The following is an 18,714-nucleotide window of genomic DNA, read 5'->3' as shown; positions in this document are numbered from 1 at the left end:
TATTATTATTATTATTATTATTATTATTATTATTATTATTATTATTATTATTATTATTATTATTATTATTATTATTATTATTATTATTATTAATATGTTCTGGAATTTGACCATTGACCAATAAACTCAGAAACTTGTGAAATATTAAAAGTAATTTGACCTTAGTTCTACGAAGTGTGTTAGAAAAGTAATGGATCTGATTTTCTGACAAAGATTACTTTTATTATTATTTATATAAATCAAGACTATTCTCTTCAAAATAGAAAAGCTACACAGCGATGGAAGCATTGTTTTCATTCTTCGTATCAATCCAGGAAGGCTTCTGCTGGGATACCTTTTAGCTCGTCGGTTGTTCTCTTCTGTATATTTTTCAAAGTAAAAAAATGAAGCTCTTTCAAGTGATTTTGAGCAAGGGGAACAAAAAGAAATTACAGAGAATTGGATCTGGCAAATATGGGCTGAGGAATCACAAGAATGTATTTTTCTGCCACAACAATCTCATTCATGAAGATTCCGTGTGACACGGTAAGTTGTCTTAGTGCAGCATCCAAGTGCGTATAATGCCTGGTCGAACACCTGCCACCCTTTCTTTGAATCTTTCACAGACTTCCCGATAGAAGGTTTGAAGAACAGTTTGTCGGTGTGATAAGAATTCCTTCTGAACGATCCTCCGAGTTTCAGAAACAAATAAGCATAAATTTGACATCGGATTAGCTCATTCTCACTTGCTTTGTTCTCAATCTTGAAAGAAAAAAAAAGTGTGCCATCTGGAGACTTATGCCCTGGATAGGGAATATTCTACACAAACCATCTGTAATTTTTTATAAGCTACAGTAGCGGATCCCCAAGCTCTACACAAAATTGGATGTTTCAGAGTTGCTTAAACTTTTACCCGTTCATTTTCATAACGCAACTCAGAAACACAACTTCACTTCAGGCGCTCTCAACAATCCTGTAGCAACTGGAACAAGTTCAAACTTGTATTGAGTCAACGATAAGAGTTTAAATTAAATATCATATGAAGATGAAAGCAGGAGCAGAGTTGTCTACTAGTGCACGGTGTTGCCAGTCTCATTATGTTTCTTACACATATGGTATTCTGACTTAATATTGGTTATTACGTACTTGATATACGTAGCTTGTACATCATCCATTCCGTCCACGACATAGTTTCTGACCATCACATCAGCACCCACCAGTCCACTGTCTTGCCAAATATCAATTTGAGGAATCTTGAACGGACTTAGGGGAAAAGTTCTAAATTCTTTCATGCCTGAAAATAAAAATAAAAATTGAATTATTACTAGGTACTTCATTAAAATACTAAGTGAGAAATTGAAAAAGTTTATCCTCGAAGAAGCGTGGGTAGGGAGTTGAAACATTTTCTTTCACTGCTATTGAAAATCTGGGCACATCATATAGGCAATACATCTGGTAGGAAAAAGTATTTTCGATTTACAGATTAAGGGTGTCTCATTTATGAGTGTAATCCCAGATGTAAGACCTGCTATTTCTTTTAGAAATATAAAAAATGTTTGTCGTTAATAATAATACATTATTTTAAAGCTTGTATATCTATTTATTTTTCTGCATGATCGACATTTCGGCCGATTATTTTTTGTAGTTACTGTGGCAGTTTTTTTATACCCATTCGTATAAGCTTGCCGCTGTGTGTTTGAGGAAGGTTGACCATCATAACTTGGATAAAGAGGAATGCCGCCACTCACGTGCGTCTTGATTGGTCTCAAAAGTGAAGTGGAACGACCAGGTTTTGTCATCCTTCACAATCGACTCGGATGAAGTTGTCCTTTCCTTCTGTAAAGGTAGGAAGAAAATTAGTCGTGAATTGCAGTATTACTAGATGCAAACTCACAACATCCCTTGCAGACGTATTTGATATTCGTGCACGACTTAACACATACTTCTACCAGTTAGCAGTGAATTTCAATCGATTTCACTCCTTTGGCTTTGAGAAACTGAATAACAGCGCAGCTATAGCACTGTCAGTAGCTCCAAGTGGGAGCTCCATTACAAAGGCATTGAGCATACCTACAGGTGCGCGCAGGTTTGTTTGGGAATGAGGGAAACAACATTATTCTTCCTAACAAGTACATGAACGGTTACCCTGCGTACAGGCCCGTATCCGGGGAGTCTAGGGGGTCGCCCCCCTAAATTTTTGCTGCCCCCCTAAAATGTTCACGGTAGGTTTGCAAATAAACTATAATATGGTGATGAACTATAATATGGTTGGATCGGGCCCCCCTAACTTCAGCCCCCCCCCCCCTACATTTTTGGGCTGGCTACCGCCCTGCCTGCGTACCCAGCATTTCAGAGACTGTATTTAGTTCTGAAATTGCCATCGTGGTTGCAAACATTTTCAAAATTTCACCCAGAAGTACTCGAATAAGTGAAGAAAACTTTCAATTATTGCATATAATATCTTGAATGTTGTGCATGAAGGAATAACATTTGGTATTTTAACATAATATTGGACACAAGATCTTTATACTTCGCTTCTAAACTTTTGAGCACTTCAACTCCAAAAGGAGCCCCTTTGTTCATAGAATTTTTTCTGCTTGAAATTCCAACCTATATATGAATATAAATTCTTGCTTTAGCTTCTACGAACCATATAAACATACTCTCTTTGTTACTATGTAGAATGTTGTTGCATATTTTACATATAATTACAAAAACGTTCTGTTTATGAGAACCTAGTATTTTTCAAAGATGCATTTGTGATATTGCAACAAACAGAAATATCTCATTAAAAATGGAGACAAAATATCAACTTTTAAAAATAATATTTTTTTTGGAACTATATACTTGGCAATGCAAAAGTAACACTTCAGTTTCGTTCACCAGCCGGGGCAAACAGAGAGGTAACTGCCTTTTAGCCAGGACAACTGGGTAAAGAAACAACGGTCTTTTCCAAAATAGCGTGCGAAGCAACAGAAGTAGAAAGCTTTTCGGCGACTGACAGAATGAAAGGAATTAATTAAGATAAACGAACAACCTAACAAAATAACAGTTGTATCCAGAATAAGTTGTTTGGTGGCACAAAAATGGAAGAATAAGTCGCAAATTCGAGATAAAATTATAAAGTCTAATTGGTGTGCCAACTCGTATTTCGTGAACTTCTCTGCGCACTCTGAGTTGTACTTTAGAAACTTCTCCGCATCTTGTTCGGTACGAGTTTCAATTTTCTTCACGGGTCATTTGTTTTGTTTTATAAGAATAATAATGTGAAACAATATTAGTTTGTGAATTCTAGGAAAAGAAAAATAAAGAAACTCAAAATGCAAAAATTACTTTTTTTAAACAAAATTTAAAGTGATTATGTAATGTTAATTGGGAATTTGATAGTGAAATGTTATTTCCTCTGTGGAATTTGCACACCATTTATTAATGTAGGGAAGCATCAAAGAGCTATAACGAAGTCTTTTACTTATCATAAAATTCCGATACAATAATCATTATTATTTTCTGCGTGGCATTAGTGCGTAAAATTATATGATTCAGGCCGATATCTCAATGTCTAGTTCTTTTGTAATTTCCTGAGGTTATATGGAGACATGATCTAGAATCGAACACGGTAACTACTAATGTCAGTCTATATATTTAACTCCTTTCATTTTCTTTTTATTTAATTTTTTAAAATTTATTTTTGGAGAGAATTATATTTCCGTCGCAGCACTCTATTGTACTGGAATACACCTTTTGAAAATGATTACTGTAGGATATCACCAATTTTTAAAGTACGTGTTCTAAGAATTAAAATTTATGTCAAAAACAGAGCGTCTCAAGAACCCCTCAAATGAGAGAGAGAAAGTTGTCATTTAATAATAATTGTACACGTATCCCAGCGTTTACAAAAATTCCACTTTTAAAGGTCGAAAAGGGCAATTTAATGTTCCATTTTGTTTCAACAAATCGCAAAAATAAGAATATGGTTGAACCGTTTAAAATATGTTCTGGAACATAGGTAACAGTTACCCGGAACCGGGTTTCTTTACTTAGATTAAAATGCATCTCCTAGGGGGACGAGAAGGTTTAAAATTTGACAAAAAAAAAAAAAAATAGTATTTCCAGTTACAGAGGTAAAACTTGGTATATAAACTACTTACTAGGAATGCAATGGATATACCTGATTGCAATGAAATGAGCTGAGCGAGCTTAAGCAACGTAATCCGTTTATTGTGACTTTTTAAAACATAGTTGCTTTTACGTCGATAAGGGACCATTTTATCTGCATGAAAACTTTTTCCCCATGTTACGTCTATGGAAGCGTTTTTCGGTGATTATTCCTCGATGGTACATCGGATTTTTGATTTCGACCTATGTTTTCACTCAGCACGACATACTCTATCAGCGTGCTAAGTTTGGTTGAGATCGGCCAAACGGTCTAGGAGGAAGCGTTTTTCGGTGATTATTCCTCGATGGTACATCGGATTTTTGATTTCGACCTATGTTGTCACTTAGCACGACATACTCTATCAGCGTGCTAAGTTTGGTTGAGATCGGCCAAACGGTCTAGGAGGAAGCGTTTTTCGGTGATTATTCCTCGATGGTACATCGGATTTTTGATTTCGACCTATGTTGTTACTCAGCACGACATACTCTATCAGTGTGCTAAGTTTGGTTGAGATCGGCCAAACGGTCTAGGAGGAGTTCGCGGACAACCAAACGGCTAACCCGAGTATAAGAGCTTCGCTTCGCTCAGCTCAATTAATAGTAATTGGTCCTTTATCCCAGCGTTTTCAAGAATTCTACGTCTAAGAAAGGAACAGACAATTTAATTTCTCATTTTGTATTCATAAAATTTCTCATTTTGTATAGATAAAGAAACAGTTAAAAAATTTAAAATTTATTTTTAAACTTAGTATTTCTCTCCAACTGACAAGTAACGGACATGAACCTGTCATCCGGGCATCCGAATCGAACCTAGTTCGATAAACATAACAAATATATGTTCATACACAAAAAATTAGGTACCATGAACAGCCGAGTAAGCCCCTGGGACCCATTAACCCTGTAAGTATAAAGAAAATCGTAGACTCGCAGTGAAATAGCTATTGCATCAACGCTGTTTATTGGAAAGTCATGGTTTATAGTTCATTCTCTTCAGCATAAAACAGGCTTTCCAGAGATGCTATGTATTGAGACCCATAACGTACTTAAACAGGTAAAATCGGGAGAATGTCGGAAAAATTCCCTCCAGAATTCCCTCCCATCAATTTTGGACCCCTCTGGAGTAGCCCTGGGTAAAGTATTCAAACCAAATGTATCTAGAATAATACTATAGGGGATGATAAAGGTGTTTACCAAGTTTTGTATTGATAGATGGAATAGAATGAGGGAAAAACTTGTATACCAATATATGCTTTCCCTCCATACCTATTCTATCTATCAATACAAAACATGGTACACAAGTTTCGTATCCCCTATAGAATTTTTCGAGATATAATAGGATTGTGTGTTTTTACCCGGGGCCACTCCAGAGGGAACCAAAATTCAAGGGAGGGAGTTTTGGAGGGAATTTTCCCGACATTCTCCCAATTTTCCCTGTTCAAGTACGTTATAGGCCGCAATATATAGCACCTCTGGAAAACATGGTTCGTACTGAAGGGAATGAATTATAAAAGATGGCTTTCCAATGAATAGTGTTGATTCAATAGCTATTTCACTGCGAGTCTATAGTTTTCTTTATACAGGATTAATGGGCTCCAGGGACTTACTCCGTTTTCCATAGCACCTAATTTCTTATGTGTGAACATATATTTGTTATGTTTATCGAATGAACTAGGTTTGATTTGGATGTCCAGATGACAGGTTCATGTCCGTTCCTTGTGAGTTTATCTCATTAACGAAAACGTATTGGACTTGTTTAATAACCAGTTTCGTAGCAACAGTATGTTATTTTTTTTTTCTCGTTTCCTCTCCTTCTTTCCTCTGTTCTAATATTCTGTCATTTCCATCACTTACTTTTTCATATCCTCTTCAATTAACGAGACGCTTGCAACAGAATAAAGTAAGATTTCGAAAGATAAGGTGAATGTCAGACGGGTTATTCACATCCAAGAATAACAAAAGTAAGCTTCTGCCATCTATCGCTGAAAAAGTATACTATTATGATTATAAGTAAAGACTTCTTACCTGCCATTACATATGGAATTATAGTATTTATTGCTTCTTTTATGCATGATTTATACTCGGGATCGCTTTGACTGCATAAATGGATGTAGTCGGCTGTAAATAGAAAAATAAAAAAATAATATAAATAAACGAATATTTATCAATTGAATCAAATAATAAGATTACAAAAATATAAAGAAATAAATTTTCATCTTATAATAAACACTTCTTACAATCGAACTGACTCAAAGTTCTCACAAATAGCCGTGAAGATTAAACTCGTCAGTAGAAAATTAATTTTTTGTTGTTTATGTAATGTCCAGTTTCAGAACAACATGTTATTAAAATTTTCCCTTTCATTCTCTCTGTTCTAATATTTTCCCATTTCCATCAGTTAAAGTATTTCATGTCCTTTTCAATTAATCACAGATACTTGCCACAGACTAAGGTAAAATTTCAAAATTAATCCCAAATTACTTACCACCCGTCAGCAAGTATTAACCCTTTTTAAAAGACGTGACGATTGGCCAACGGCCATAAACTCTAATTGTCGATTTTGTATTAACATAAATTACACACCTACATATACGCACAAAAAATAAAAGCTCTGTGCATTGTTTATAAACATGGACTCCTGGGTGTGAATTTGATGTATTTTCATACCCCAAATCCAAATTTCGAAACCCGAGGACGATTGACCGTGTCTTATTTTGTTTTCTGGTCGAAAAACCTGAGCGATTTTGAATAGGAAGGGCAAGTTTTTCCCCCGTAGAACAAAATTGACACGGACATTGGTCCTGGGGTTTCGAAATTTGGATTCAGTGTAACAAAATACACTGAATTCATACCCTGGGTACTCTGCACAGATTTTTTTTTTTTTTTTTTTTTTGTATGGTTGTGTTACATGTATATTTTCTATGCAAAATGGCTCAAGTTTTTCGCCCACAAGAAAATTGACACCATCGATCGTCCTGGGATTTCGAAATTTAGATTCTGTGTAACAAAATGCATCGGATCCATACTCTGGGCTCCGGTGCACATAACGTTTATTTGTGTGTGTGTGTGTGTGTGTGTACGTGTGTGTACGTGTGTGTGTGTGTGTACGGTTCTGTTATTTTTAAAAGAACCGTCATAGTTTCTTTACTGTTATTTTTAAAACAGCGACTATTTTTTTTTTCAGAAAGTGGGACATAAGATGAATAATGTATTCAATTTGAATAGGGGAATAGAGATACATCCTTTCATTACAGGATGAGTTGCATACTTCCAAATTTACACTTTAATTACTTTCGAGTGTCGATAGGAGACAAGAAAGTATGATAATCGTCAAAAAGTCGAATTCAAGTTTTTAATTCCTTTAACTGTTTTCCGGACTCTTTACGGCGAAATTTGATTTTTCGATGTCTTCTTGTTGGTAAGAAATTTTATTAAAAGACTCGAGAGAGCTTCAAATTTTCTTCTTTCTGCTACGAATAAAAATAGTTTACAGAGCATGAAAAATACTAGTTTAACGCTTTATGTATATATATATATATATATATATATATATATATATATATATATATATATATATATATATATATATATATATATATATATATATATATATATATTTCTTAAATAATTCCTATAACAACCTAAGAATATGGCATAGGCTATTTATCTGGAAAAAAAATTTAAAAGGATAAGTTACTCGAGGGAGTATGTTCTTTTCAAATAATGTTGTCTAAAATTACTCAGACGGATTTATTCATATGTCACGTATCAACATTTCCTCAGCCAAATTTTCTGTCTTCACGTAGCAGCATCCCGAAATGGAAAATTTTAGAAACTATTGTGTGGAGCTATTTCAGAATCCTTGTTTATTCCAAGAAGAATCACGAAATTAACTTTAGAGACGAATTTACTGGGTTTTTCTCATTTACATTCACTCCTTCTGCTCTCATGAAATACTACCTACAAGTCGCCATTGAGTTCTTTATTTCTTAAAGTGTACCGCAACCCGTATTACAGTAGAATATTTATGGTTGTATACGAAGTAGGCTTTCAAAGCATTAGCAGCTTTCTGCTGGCGTACTTAGCTCCAACTCCTGCACGTAAGAAAGACATAGAAGCTGGAATTTAGATCATAGGTAAGAGAAAGAAAATACGTTGTGCAAAAAAAATATGAAACTATATAGGAGGAATTGAATAAAACATAAATAGCAGTGTTTGATTAGTCGTAAATTCATTTGTAGATTATCTGCAAAACCATCGAATATCCCCCTTTACCTGTCACCATTCCATTCTATCTACTTTAGATTTGCTGCATTCTTTTACTCTACGACTGGTTTACTAAGAATTCGATCGGTGAAATTCCAATCTGAACTATTATAGATTCTGGAACTCACTAATGATCTCCAAGTAAATCAGATTAAGATAAAATTGATCTTTAGTTCTAAATAGTTTTCATTCTTTTTTTAGAATCTTATAATTAAGTCTATAAGCTGTACTAATTCAGCAAAACTCCTCTTTCACGTCTTAGTCATAAGTTATACCTTCTTCATTTATTAGAAACAATTGTAGACTGAAAATGAAATCTGTGTTAAGTGCCAAAAATGAAAAAAATCGGTTTAAAGTCAAAATGTGGGCTATGTGCTTAGCACTGCTCAGTTAAAATCGGGCTGTGTAAGTAGTTTAAATAATCGCCAGAAAAATAGGCATGTGTCTGAGTCAGCAATTCTGACGTAAAATCTGGACTTTTTCTGAATATTTTCATTTTGACACTTAGGACAAATTTTATAGTCAGTGTACTTTTTTCTTTTTTTTTTTTTTTTTTTTTTTTTTTTGTATATACAATATATGCGAGTATATTACAGTTTTGAATTAAGGGGGCAGACTACTAAATATTTTTGAAAAACTAATAATTTTTCTTTTTCCCGTTTTTCGTAAGTGGAAAGGGATAATAAAATGTAACTTACTACAATAATAGATAATGTTATTCTACACCTGAAAATACGAATCGGAAGAATTTCCGGTGTTGCCATCCATAGAAATTACAGTGTGACCAGAATTTGAATTACTCAAAAATCTAGCTAAAGGCAGCGACTAGAAAAATGAACTCAACGGTAATTGATGACTTATCATGCTGTCTACCTTTCTTGTTTACTACTTTTAAAAAATGTTTCTACTTATTTTGTAATAACTTATTTATTTTGTAATAATTTATGTAAGTTTTACAAAATAAATAGAAATATTATTTAAAAAGTAGTAAACAAGAAAGGTGGACAGCATGATAAGTCATCGCTGCCTTTACCTAGATTTTTGAGTAATTCAAATTCTGGTCACACTGTAATTTCTATGGATGGCAACACTGAAAATTCTTCCGATTCATATTTTCGGTTGTAGAATAACATTATCTATTATTGTAGTAAATTACATTTTATTACCTCTTTCCACTTACGAAAAACGGGCAAAAGAAAAATTATTAGTTTTTCAAAAATATATAGTAGTCTGCCGCCTTAACATTCGGTATATTGTAACGAGATGTTTAGCTTCTCGGTGAATTGACTGTATATTGTTCAGACAACAAGATTGAAATGCTGAAATAGTACAAGCCAGCCCCTTTTTTTGAGAAATATGCGCGAGTTGAAGAGTTCTAGTTCGAAACTCTTTAGTGAAACAAATATTTGCAGATCAAAAACAAGATTAGAAAATACCCAAGCATGGGATGTTAATGTCATGGGTTATATCAGTCCTGAGTGCATTGTCCCTGGACATGTAGAATATAGTGTTAAAGTTTTGTTTTTGCAGCGATGACTCTGGCTTGTAAGCCCACTGAATTAGTTAGTGTGTTTTTCTTATTGAAAGAACATTATTTAATTTGATTCAATTTCGAATCCTTTACAAGACTGTTTGTTCCTTGCAAAATTGACTCTACACTCAGGTATAAAATTGCGTTATCTTTTAATAAATTGTTTTACTTCTTTAATCGGTGGTTTAACATCTTTCGATATACAACTTGTAAGAGCAATTGAGACATTCGTTTGACGAAGACTCTATCGGCTCATGGACTCTTTTCTTCGGAGATGAGTTTTTTTAAAAAAAACTCGTCATACCTGATTCTATAACGTACGAAAATTTAATATGGCATTTTTGAGTGAAGTTCTACAGGGTTTTTTTTTTTTTTTTTTTTTTTTTTTTTTTTACCGTATAATAATGTTTTTCATTGTAAATGTGTCGTCATTTACTCTGCAACTGTAGCTCTGTTTATCTTTGTGTGTGTGTGTGTGTGTGATTCTGCAAGTGGTATCTTATGAAGGAATGGTTAGAAATTAATTGCCATCCAAAAAGAATGAAACGCGTGATACAGAAAATGAAAAGACAAGATTTAAAGCATATACGCTACGAGCTGATAGACCGATAAACAGGCCCGTAGCCAGCCCAAGAATTTAGGGGGGGGCGGTAGAAGTTAGGGGAGGCCCGATCCAATCATATTATACTTCATCACAATATTATAGTTCATTTGCAAGCCTACCGTGAAACTTTCTTAGGGGCCAGCCAGAGTTTAGGGGGTCCCGGCCCCCCCTAGCCCCCCGTGGATACAGGCCTGCCGATAGATGGAAAGATTTTCAAGGCATGAACAGTGGTGCTATTCTAATTTTATAACAACCGGTTCTGTAAATATATACAGAGAGATAGTGGGAGAGAGAAGATAGTAAATGGACAGGTAGATAGATATAATTCTCATTACCACCTTAGGTTAGAATTAAATACTGTTTCTATTATATTTTGTAGTGCCACATTCAGAGAAAACCGACTTGAAAGAGGGGAAAACATATGACAGAATATACAATAATGTATTGTTAGTGAGGTTTAGTGCATATAGCTTTAATGCTTTGCAAAACTAGTCTTTTGCTGTTTTAAAATTTCAAATGTTTATTGTCACCAATACAAATGTGAAGCTCTCAAAAAAATTAACAATTAAGACCAGGAAACCTTTTATAAAATTGACTCCGAAATTTTATCAGTCGCATCACATATATTTCTTGGTGCCCACCCATTCAAATTTGTGTGTGCCTATTGAATTTAAACAATGAAATGAAATGAAATCTTAAGCCGGTTAGGCTAAAGAAGACGGTGATAATGAGAAATGAATGGAATGGTGGAATGAAGAAAGTGGGAGAAAACGAGAGAGCCCCGAGAAAACCCACGAGCACGGTGTTTGTCCACTACGAAAGTCCACACGGCGCGAGGTGGGATCGAACCAGGGACCCCAAGCATCGGAGGTGAGCGCTCTACCACTGAGCCACCGCGCTCCCCTTGAATTTGAACAATTCAAAGTTGATTGTTTCCATAACAATGCAAGAGAGAGGGAAAAGTACAGAAGTGTTTTCACAAATTTGCGTTTTACTTCTTTCACTCTTGGTTAGGCCATTTATATGTATGCATGTTTGTATTTAAATCTGGGCACAACAAACAGTTCTGCGAACTCGAAATATCTTAACATCCGGTTCTGGTGAACCGGCTGAATAGCACCGCTGCGCATGAAGAAATGTTATTGGAAATGTTTCAAGAAATTGAACTATGATTATCAGGAAGACCAGAACTCCCTAGTGGCTAAGCAGTTGGTATTCGCGCCTTTGACGCGGGAAATCAGGGTTCCATTTCCGACGGAAGCTCATGTGGTTCAGATCCTACGTTAATATGTAAGTCTACGTCTCATATACCCTCGTTGCTGAAAGGAACATTAAACTAGAAGTCAGTAGAATCAGGAAGAATATTTTAACTATTTTCACTCGAACAGTAACACACAGGAGGATTCTGGCATACTTGCAGATGCAACAAAAACATATTTGCAGTAAGAACATAAAGTACACGATGTACACAAATATGGTCAAGCAGGAATTCAAAGTAAATATATCCTTGAATCTGGTCACATATAATAAACAAAGAAAAATGAAAGATTTTAATATCTTCTTGTCACGTCTCCCACAGTCAGAAACTGGATTCAATATGTTACGTGCTCTACACTCACAGATTGCATTTCTTTACATTTATTTGTTCTCTATATATCATCGGGTATTTTGAGTTCTTTGGAAATGGGCACTTGAGCACCATTACAAAATATATTGCAATATGTTGAAATAATATGAGCAGCTCGGAGGAAGATAGTAGTAAGAGATAATTTAAAACCTTGGAGTATACTGGGAAAGAAAGTTCAACATTCCCATGGAAGGTAATGCGATGATACCAAACAAACTTCCGCTGCCATCTTCCGAACATTTCCGAATTTTAACTACCTACATTCTGTTCTGTGGTCCAATCCCTGCCCATTCCACTAATAATTCAATTTCGCCAATAGTGGAGCTTACAATTATCTTCCCTGAGCCGCTCCTGAATCAACCATGTGTAACAGCCGGCCTTCGAAGCCTTTTAATCCAGCTAGCCTGACTCGTTATTGAAAATGAATTTCTTACAATCTCTTTAATTTAGCTCAAAGTTTTTCTTTTGTTCCTGTGATATTGGTGTACGACGAATTGTTTTATAAATTGAATACGTCTGTTTAATTCTTGTGAAAATGCACATTGTCTCGTACGGACCTCGACGTCAGTAAGACCTCTGCGATTGGCTCACTCCCTGTTCCAACTTACATACGCCTAATCTAAATACTCAATAATCGGTGATGCCAATTTAGCCTATTTTTGGCTACATCTAGCCTATTTGGAGAGGCATTTAGCCATACAAATCTATGAAATGCTTCTAGCCTTAAATATAGCTAATTTCATGAAACTCTTTTGCCATTTCTGGCTTTTTTATTATCCGTTAAATTAATTCGAAAAATGCCTTTTTCTTTGAAAATAAATGTAAATTTTTAGAAACTAGCCTATTTGTCATTATACATTATGGTATTAATTGATTTATCTAGACAGAGAGTGTTTTATTACCCAACAAACAATTGTTTTTCATTCTTCTCTCTCTCCACTCACAGATTTACAACTACCTAACAAAACTTATCGACTCAGAAAGAATTTTAATGTCATTCCCGTAAATGTTGCTACTTTTTAAAATGTTTTAATTTTCGCATTTCGTTAGAAGAATGAAAGCTTTCTAATATAAATTTTGTAAATTGTTCGGTTCCTTAAGCCACAGAGATTGTTCTTGTATATCAAGGGAAACAATAGGATATCTAATTAGCTTGAAAACACTCAATGCAACCATGATAGTTCATGTACGGAGAAATAAGAAGTGTTTGTGAGGACTATGACTGCCGAAAGAAGTACTAATGAAAATTGGGACAACGGCAGTCTAGACAAACACAACCAATCCATAATCCAACAATGTGCATCTAGTTCCAGCGCCTCGGCTATCTACGACGTCATCGATGATGACTTATTTCAATTCAACTGATAATATGGCTGTTGACTTTCACAAATCAGGTCAGTTATTGATGGATTTTATTGTAATTTAAATCAATATGATGCTTGTTAGTCTACAGCGAATAAAATTCAACATTTCAAATTTTACTATTCTATAACTCACTTATAATCCTACACACACACACACAGAAAAATGGTTTAAAATCTACAATGTGGATTATAGGTTAGCAGTTCAAAATCTAGCCATTTTTTTTGTGTAAAAAAGCTTTTTTCGGAAGACCAGCTAGCCTATTTTTTTTTTCAGGAGGTGTGTGCAACACTGTTAATAATTACTTAAACAAAATATTCATTATATTAGTACTTGTTCGAACATAAACTATGTTTCAATACCCAACTATAAGCCTTTAACTACGGAAACGCTTAAATTTACATTTATTTATTTCATTAGGCCAACACAACAGACTTAATGCTCAGTTGAATATTTACATCTTCTACAATTGACAATAATAACTTCGCCAAATCTGAGAAAGGAAATGATACAAAGCTAATCGGCCAAGGACTACTATATGTAAAGGAATACTATTCTGGTATTCACTTCATCCTGGGAAAACTTGATAACGATAACTGAACATAGACTTGAATTCAGAATCGTCTGATTGAGAAGCAGAAACGATACTCAACTTTCGTCCCCCTACAGTTTAGTAAAAGATTCAGAGGCAGATCTACAACGTGAAAACTTGGGGGCAGACAGCTAGAATCCACACTGTGGTAGGTATATCATGAGATTACTATAAAGTTCCAAAATTATATATAAATTATAGCTTAAATTATTTTTGTTACTAAATAACTAGGAGGACCTAGGTTTCTCTGCTCCGGGCTAGATCCGTCATTGAAAAGATTCAAAAATACTTCATATAAATTAGTGTCACGAACATATTCGGTCATAATGGGAAACAACAATCAATAAAGCTTGTTTTTCTTTTCTTTTAGCATTCTTGTCAATTTTAAAGAAACCTGAATCTTTCTTAAACTAAAAGTTGTTTGGAGGTCATTGTTTTTGCAGTTACTGGCAAGTTTTTCTTTTATCTTTTTAAGAAGAGTAATAAAATAAGTTTCATATGTATATAACTAAATAACACGACATGTTTGAATTAGATCAATGACCTACACTAACTTTGTTTGTATTGTGGATGCATATGTTTTGCGACATGAAACATATCCAAAAGCATGTAGGAAGTAGATGTAATATTGCACACATGCTTTGCATTTGAAATAAGGATAATGCGAACTGAGAAGTTTCAACAGCCATTGCACACATGCTTTGGATTTGAAATAAGAATAATGCGAACTGAGAAGTTTCTTCCTATCGAAAACAATCTTCTTTTCAGAAAATTTATTTTTTGGGATAAAGAATTATGTTTATTTATTTGTTTGTTTATTTATCATCACAATAAGCAGAAGCCCAATTACACTGTTGAATATGAAACAGTACAAATAATAATAATAATAATAATAATAATAATAATAATAATAATAATAATAATAATAATAATAATAATAATAATAATAATATGTTTTAGTGCCTTACGGGACATTGTACATACATCAATTTTATCATGCTTTCCAAATACTTTGTTATAGGCAAAACATATTCTTCAGAATGGTAATTTCAACATAATGTTGATCCTAATATTTTTGCAACAGAAAAGTTTTGTATTTTTAGTTCGAGTTCTAACTGATAAAAAATGGAAACTTAATATTGATATAATTTTTGAGCAATCGAAATTATTTTGTACTCGGTTCAACTCAGCAGGAGATCAGTAATACTACGCCTTTGTTTTAACGAGAAAATATTGAGATTGTCAAAAAGGTGTGCTATAGTTTTCAAGTGACGGATAAATTCCAGTTATTTTCCACCCCAAGAACCTAACAAATTTTGTTTAAACCTTTTCAAATAGTTGGCTCCATTTTTGTAACCAGGCATTCCAAATTATAACAGCATATTCCAACTTGGAGCGTACATACGAATAATACATTTTCATGAGTATAGTAATAGGGTAAGAACCCCGAATATGAGACTAAAATTTAGGATGCAATATACTGGTTAATTATACCATAAACAAACACTGTTCTTTCTTTAATATTTTCTGTGGAATGTCTAATTTACGATACAAACTATTGGAGTACATAAAAATATAATAATAAAAAATTATATTGAAAAATGTGACGAAAGTTGCTACACTGCCATTTTTATGAGAGGTACCTAATAAGAGACCCCGGCTTTTTCTGTACTCTTAAAAGAGTTCTTTTATTAATTCATCATTCAACACTGTCTTTAAGGCAAATCATGTGACGACACAAAAATATAAAACGTTACACTTTCAGTCTAACTCATTTTCTTTAATTTTACAATATACGCACTGTAAAATTTTACACTTTTTGTGCACACAAACTGCAACGATTTTTGATCACTTCTTTTAACGTGCAAATATGTACCAAATGAGAAGAAATGTATCCAAAATGACAGCACAATGTCAACGAAATCACTGGCTCTATGTAAGGACTAACTCTAAGATACTACTTTGTAAATACAGAAATGTTGATACAAATGAGCTCCTAATATAAGGCCCAATATTACTATATTGGTCACATTATGAGACCGGTCTCATATACTGAACCCGTTAAGGGTCTCATAATAAGACATAATGATTAACGCCATCTCAAACGTAAGTGGAAGAAAACCGGTAACTCATTGCATGTTGCAATACGCATATTCACTGGTATAAAAGAAAGTAAAAATAGAATGAATATCAATTTACCTTATCCGTTTAAAGCGTCTGATGTGTGCACGTTATAAAAATAATAATAATAAAAAAAACTTTGTAGGGGCACAATTTCTTCCAGCCTTCACTATATTTACAACTCTCCACATAACGAGATCACGTGACTTCCAGTGCTGTGGTGGGCTATTTTCTTCTGTTTTAGCTCGCTTCCACTAGGTTGCAATTCTTACTTCACAAGATAGGTCGGAGTCTCCATTTAGATGCCTATCCTCATATTAGGGGTTCTTACCCTATTGTTCAAATCTTTTCCATTTCTTATTAAAATCCTAGTAATTTGAAAACATAATGAATAACATTTTCGATGTGATTAATGAACGTTAATTTCGAGTCAAATGTAATACCAAGATCAGCACTTAATCTATTAATCTTGGTTTCCACTTGGTAATAATAATAGTCTAATAATAATAATAATAATAATAATAATAATAATAATAATAATAATAATAATAATAATAATAATAATAATAATAATAATAATAATAAATAAATAAAATAAAAAATAACAGCAGGTAGAAAGCTCCTTCGAAAGTTAATGTTATCAAACGTCACAAAACATAAAAGCTAGTATAACTTTAAAGTGTTATTAGGACACTTTACAGTTCTGCCACGCGAAGACGGACGAGCAGTCTGGGGAAGTCAGTTGATCATCAGATATTCACTTTCTCACAATTCAAATAATTTTTGGATTGCATTCAAAATGTAGATTTTACACGTATGTCTCAATGTAATCCATTTCTAGTTATAACTACGGCATGTGAAAATTCTGTAGGTGACGGTGATGGGGGACAATGGGACAGACAGACATTTGAGAGAATTTGTTCGTTTCTCACTAGGCACTGCACTTATCAATCCCGCATTATTTATTTCATTAACTGTATATGTTCTATTCTTTCTTTTGAGTTCTATTCTTCAATGTGTATTTTATTAGGTTTATTGTTGTTTTAAAGTTTAATATATTTACATTAGCTAATTTGAATAACAAGATAAACGTTATATTCATTTGGTGAATAATAGAAGTATCTGATGAAGAATATGTCATACTATTCAAAAATAATATTAATAACTGAATTATATAAACGAAAAATGAAACATTACGTACATCGCAAAAAGCAATCAAAAACAATAATGTTACAAAATTAGGCAAGCCTATTGAGAAATAGAAAAAGACAACTGTGAAATTAAGACCAATTGTAGTTTTAACATCAAATCAAAATCACTAAATTTCTTTAAAAAAAATGAGAACATATAAATTTAAGTAACTATGGGTCGATAAAATACTTAGATCTGTTATTATTTAAAAAAAATCTAATGGATAGTATATATATCAAGACAAATTATAGCCTACTGCGAAATTAGGCATGCTTATCAAATTCAATATAATACCATGTGTATCCTTCTGCGGTGATAACTAATGAAAGTTATTAACTGTGAAGTTAATTTTTACACTCTCTCACCGGGAATCGACCCTTGAACTACGTGTATCAAAACTGCGGGTTTTAGACATTACGCCAGCGGGGAGGGAATTTCGTATTTGAAAAAATAATTGATTGATTGATTGCATTTTAACATTCTTTTCCAGCACCGAGGCTATACAAAACAGAACCTACTGCTTAAACTGTGACCTAAACACTACGATGCGTGACAAGCATTCCCATTCGGAATCGAACCCGAGACCATGTTCAGCCAAAGCACGCATGTTATTGATTCGACTGCTCAAGGGTACGTAATTGAAAAATAAAATCTACAAGCACAACTGATGGAATCGTATAAAAAATCATAATTATTATTTTTGACATGAAAGATATATTATCAATACAAATAAACCATATGAATAAATAAATAAATAAATAGAGTGTACTTACGAATTCTGAATTCTTTCTTCCCTAAAGATGTAGAGAAACACAGAACAATATTAAATACAAACAGGCGGAGAATCATGCTTTTTGGAGGCAACAATGTTTGGCTCTCTAGTCCTAACAAACTGATTGGTTTCTCTTCCTTTTGGGTGAAGATGTCAATGCTTTGAGTAAAATTCCTGAGAGATGACCGGATCTGCCGGTTTTACTTCCTTCTTTTGTGTTGTTGACTTAATGTCTTAAAGAATACAGTTAACACCAAAAGTTACGAAGTTTCTTGCTGACATTTTGCCATAAGCTATATCTGAGAGAAGAAGAAAAGAAGAAAACAGATACTGAAGTAGTAAAAAAGAAATGGTTGAGAGAAGAACATAAATTCTGGGAGTTGAGTATAATTAACTTCAGGTTGCTAAGCCTCAGGCTGGAAGAGAATTGACCTGGAGGATTTTACAGGCAGTGTTAAATTTAGGCCTATGAGAAGAGAGCGAATTGTTTAAAAAAATGTTAGAAATGTATCATTCT

At 33.7% G+C, this 18,714-nt stretch overlaps 1 protein-coding gene across 1 annotated transcript in view; it reads right to left on the bottom strand.

Annotated features, from left to right (window-relative positions):
- LOC145691962 (protein takeout-like) overlaps positions 1–18,440 on the bottom strand; it is a 35,648-nt gene extending 17,208 nt beyond the window's left edge. The window contains exons 1-3 of the mRNA XM_081767260.1: positions 18,199–18,440; positions 6,157–6,249; positions 1,126–1,273 (exon numbers count right to left, since the gene is read on the bottom strand). Coding sequence (XP_081623386.1) covers positions 1,126–1,273; positions 6,157–6,249; positions 18,199–18,274 — 317 coding nt within the window. The 5' untranslated portion in view covers positions 18,275–18,440. The remainder of the gene's footprint in view (positions 1–1,125; positions 1,274–6,156; positions 6,250–18,198) is intronic.
- Between the last annotated feature and the right edge of the window lie 274 nt (positions 18,441–18,714).

The sequence above is a fragment of the Thermobia domestica genome, chromosome 8 (assembly GCF_964235325.1).
Source record: "Thermobia domestica chromosome 8, izTheDome1.hap1.1, whole genome shotgun sequence".
NCBI classification, from domain to species: domain Eukaryota; kingdom Metazoa; phylum Arthropoda; class Insecta; order Zygentoma; family Lepismatidae; genus Thermobia; species Thermobia domestica.
The sequence above is the reverse complement of the archived record's forward strand: the minus strand, read 5'-3'. Positions and strand labels throughout refer to the sequence as shown.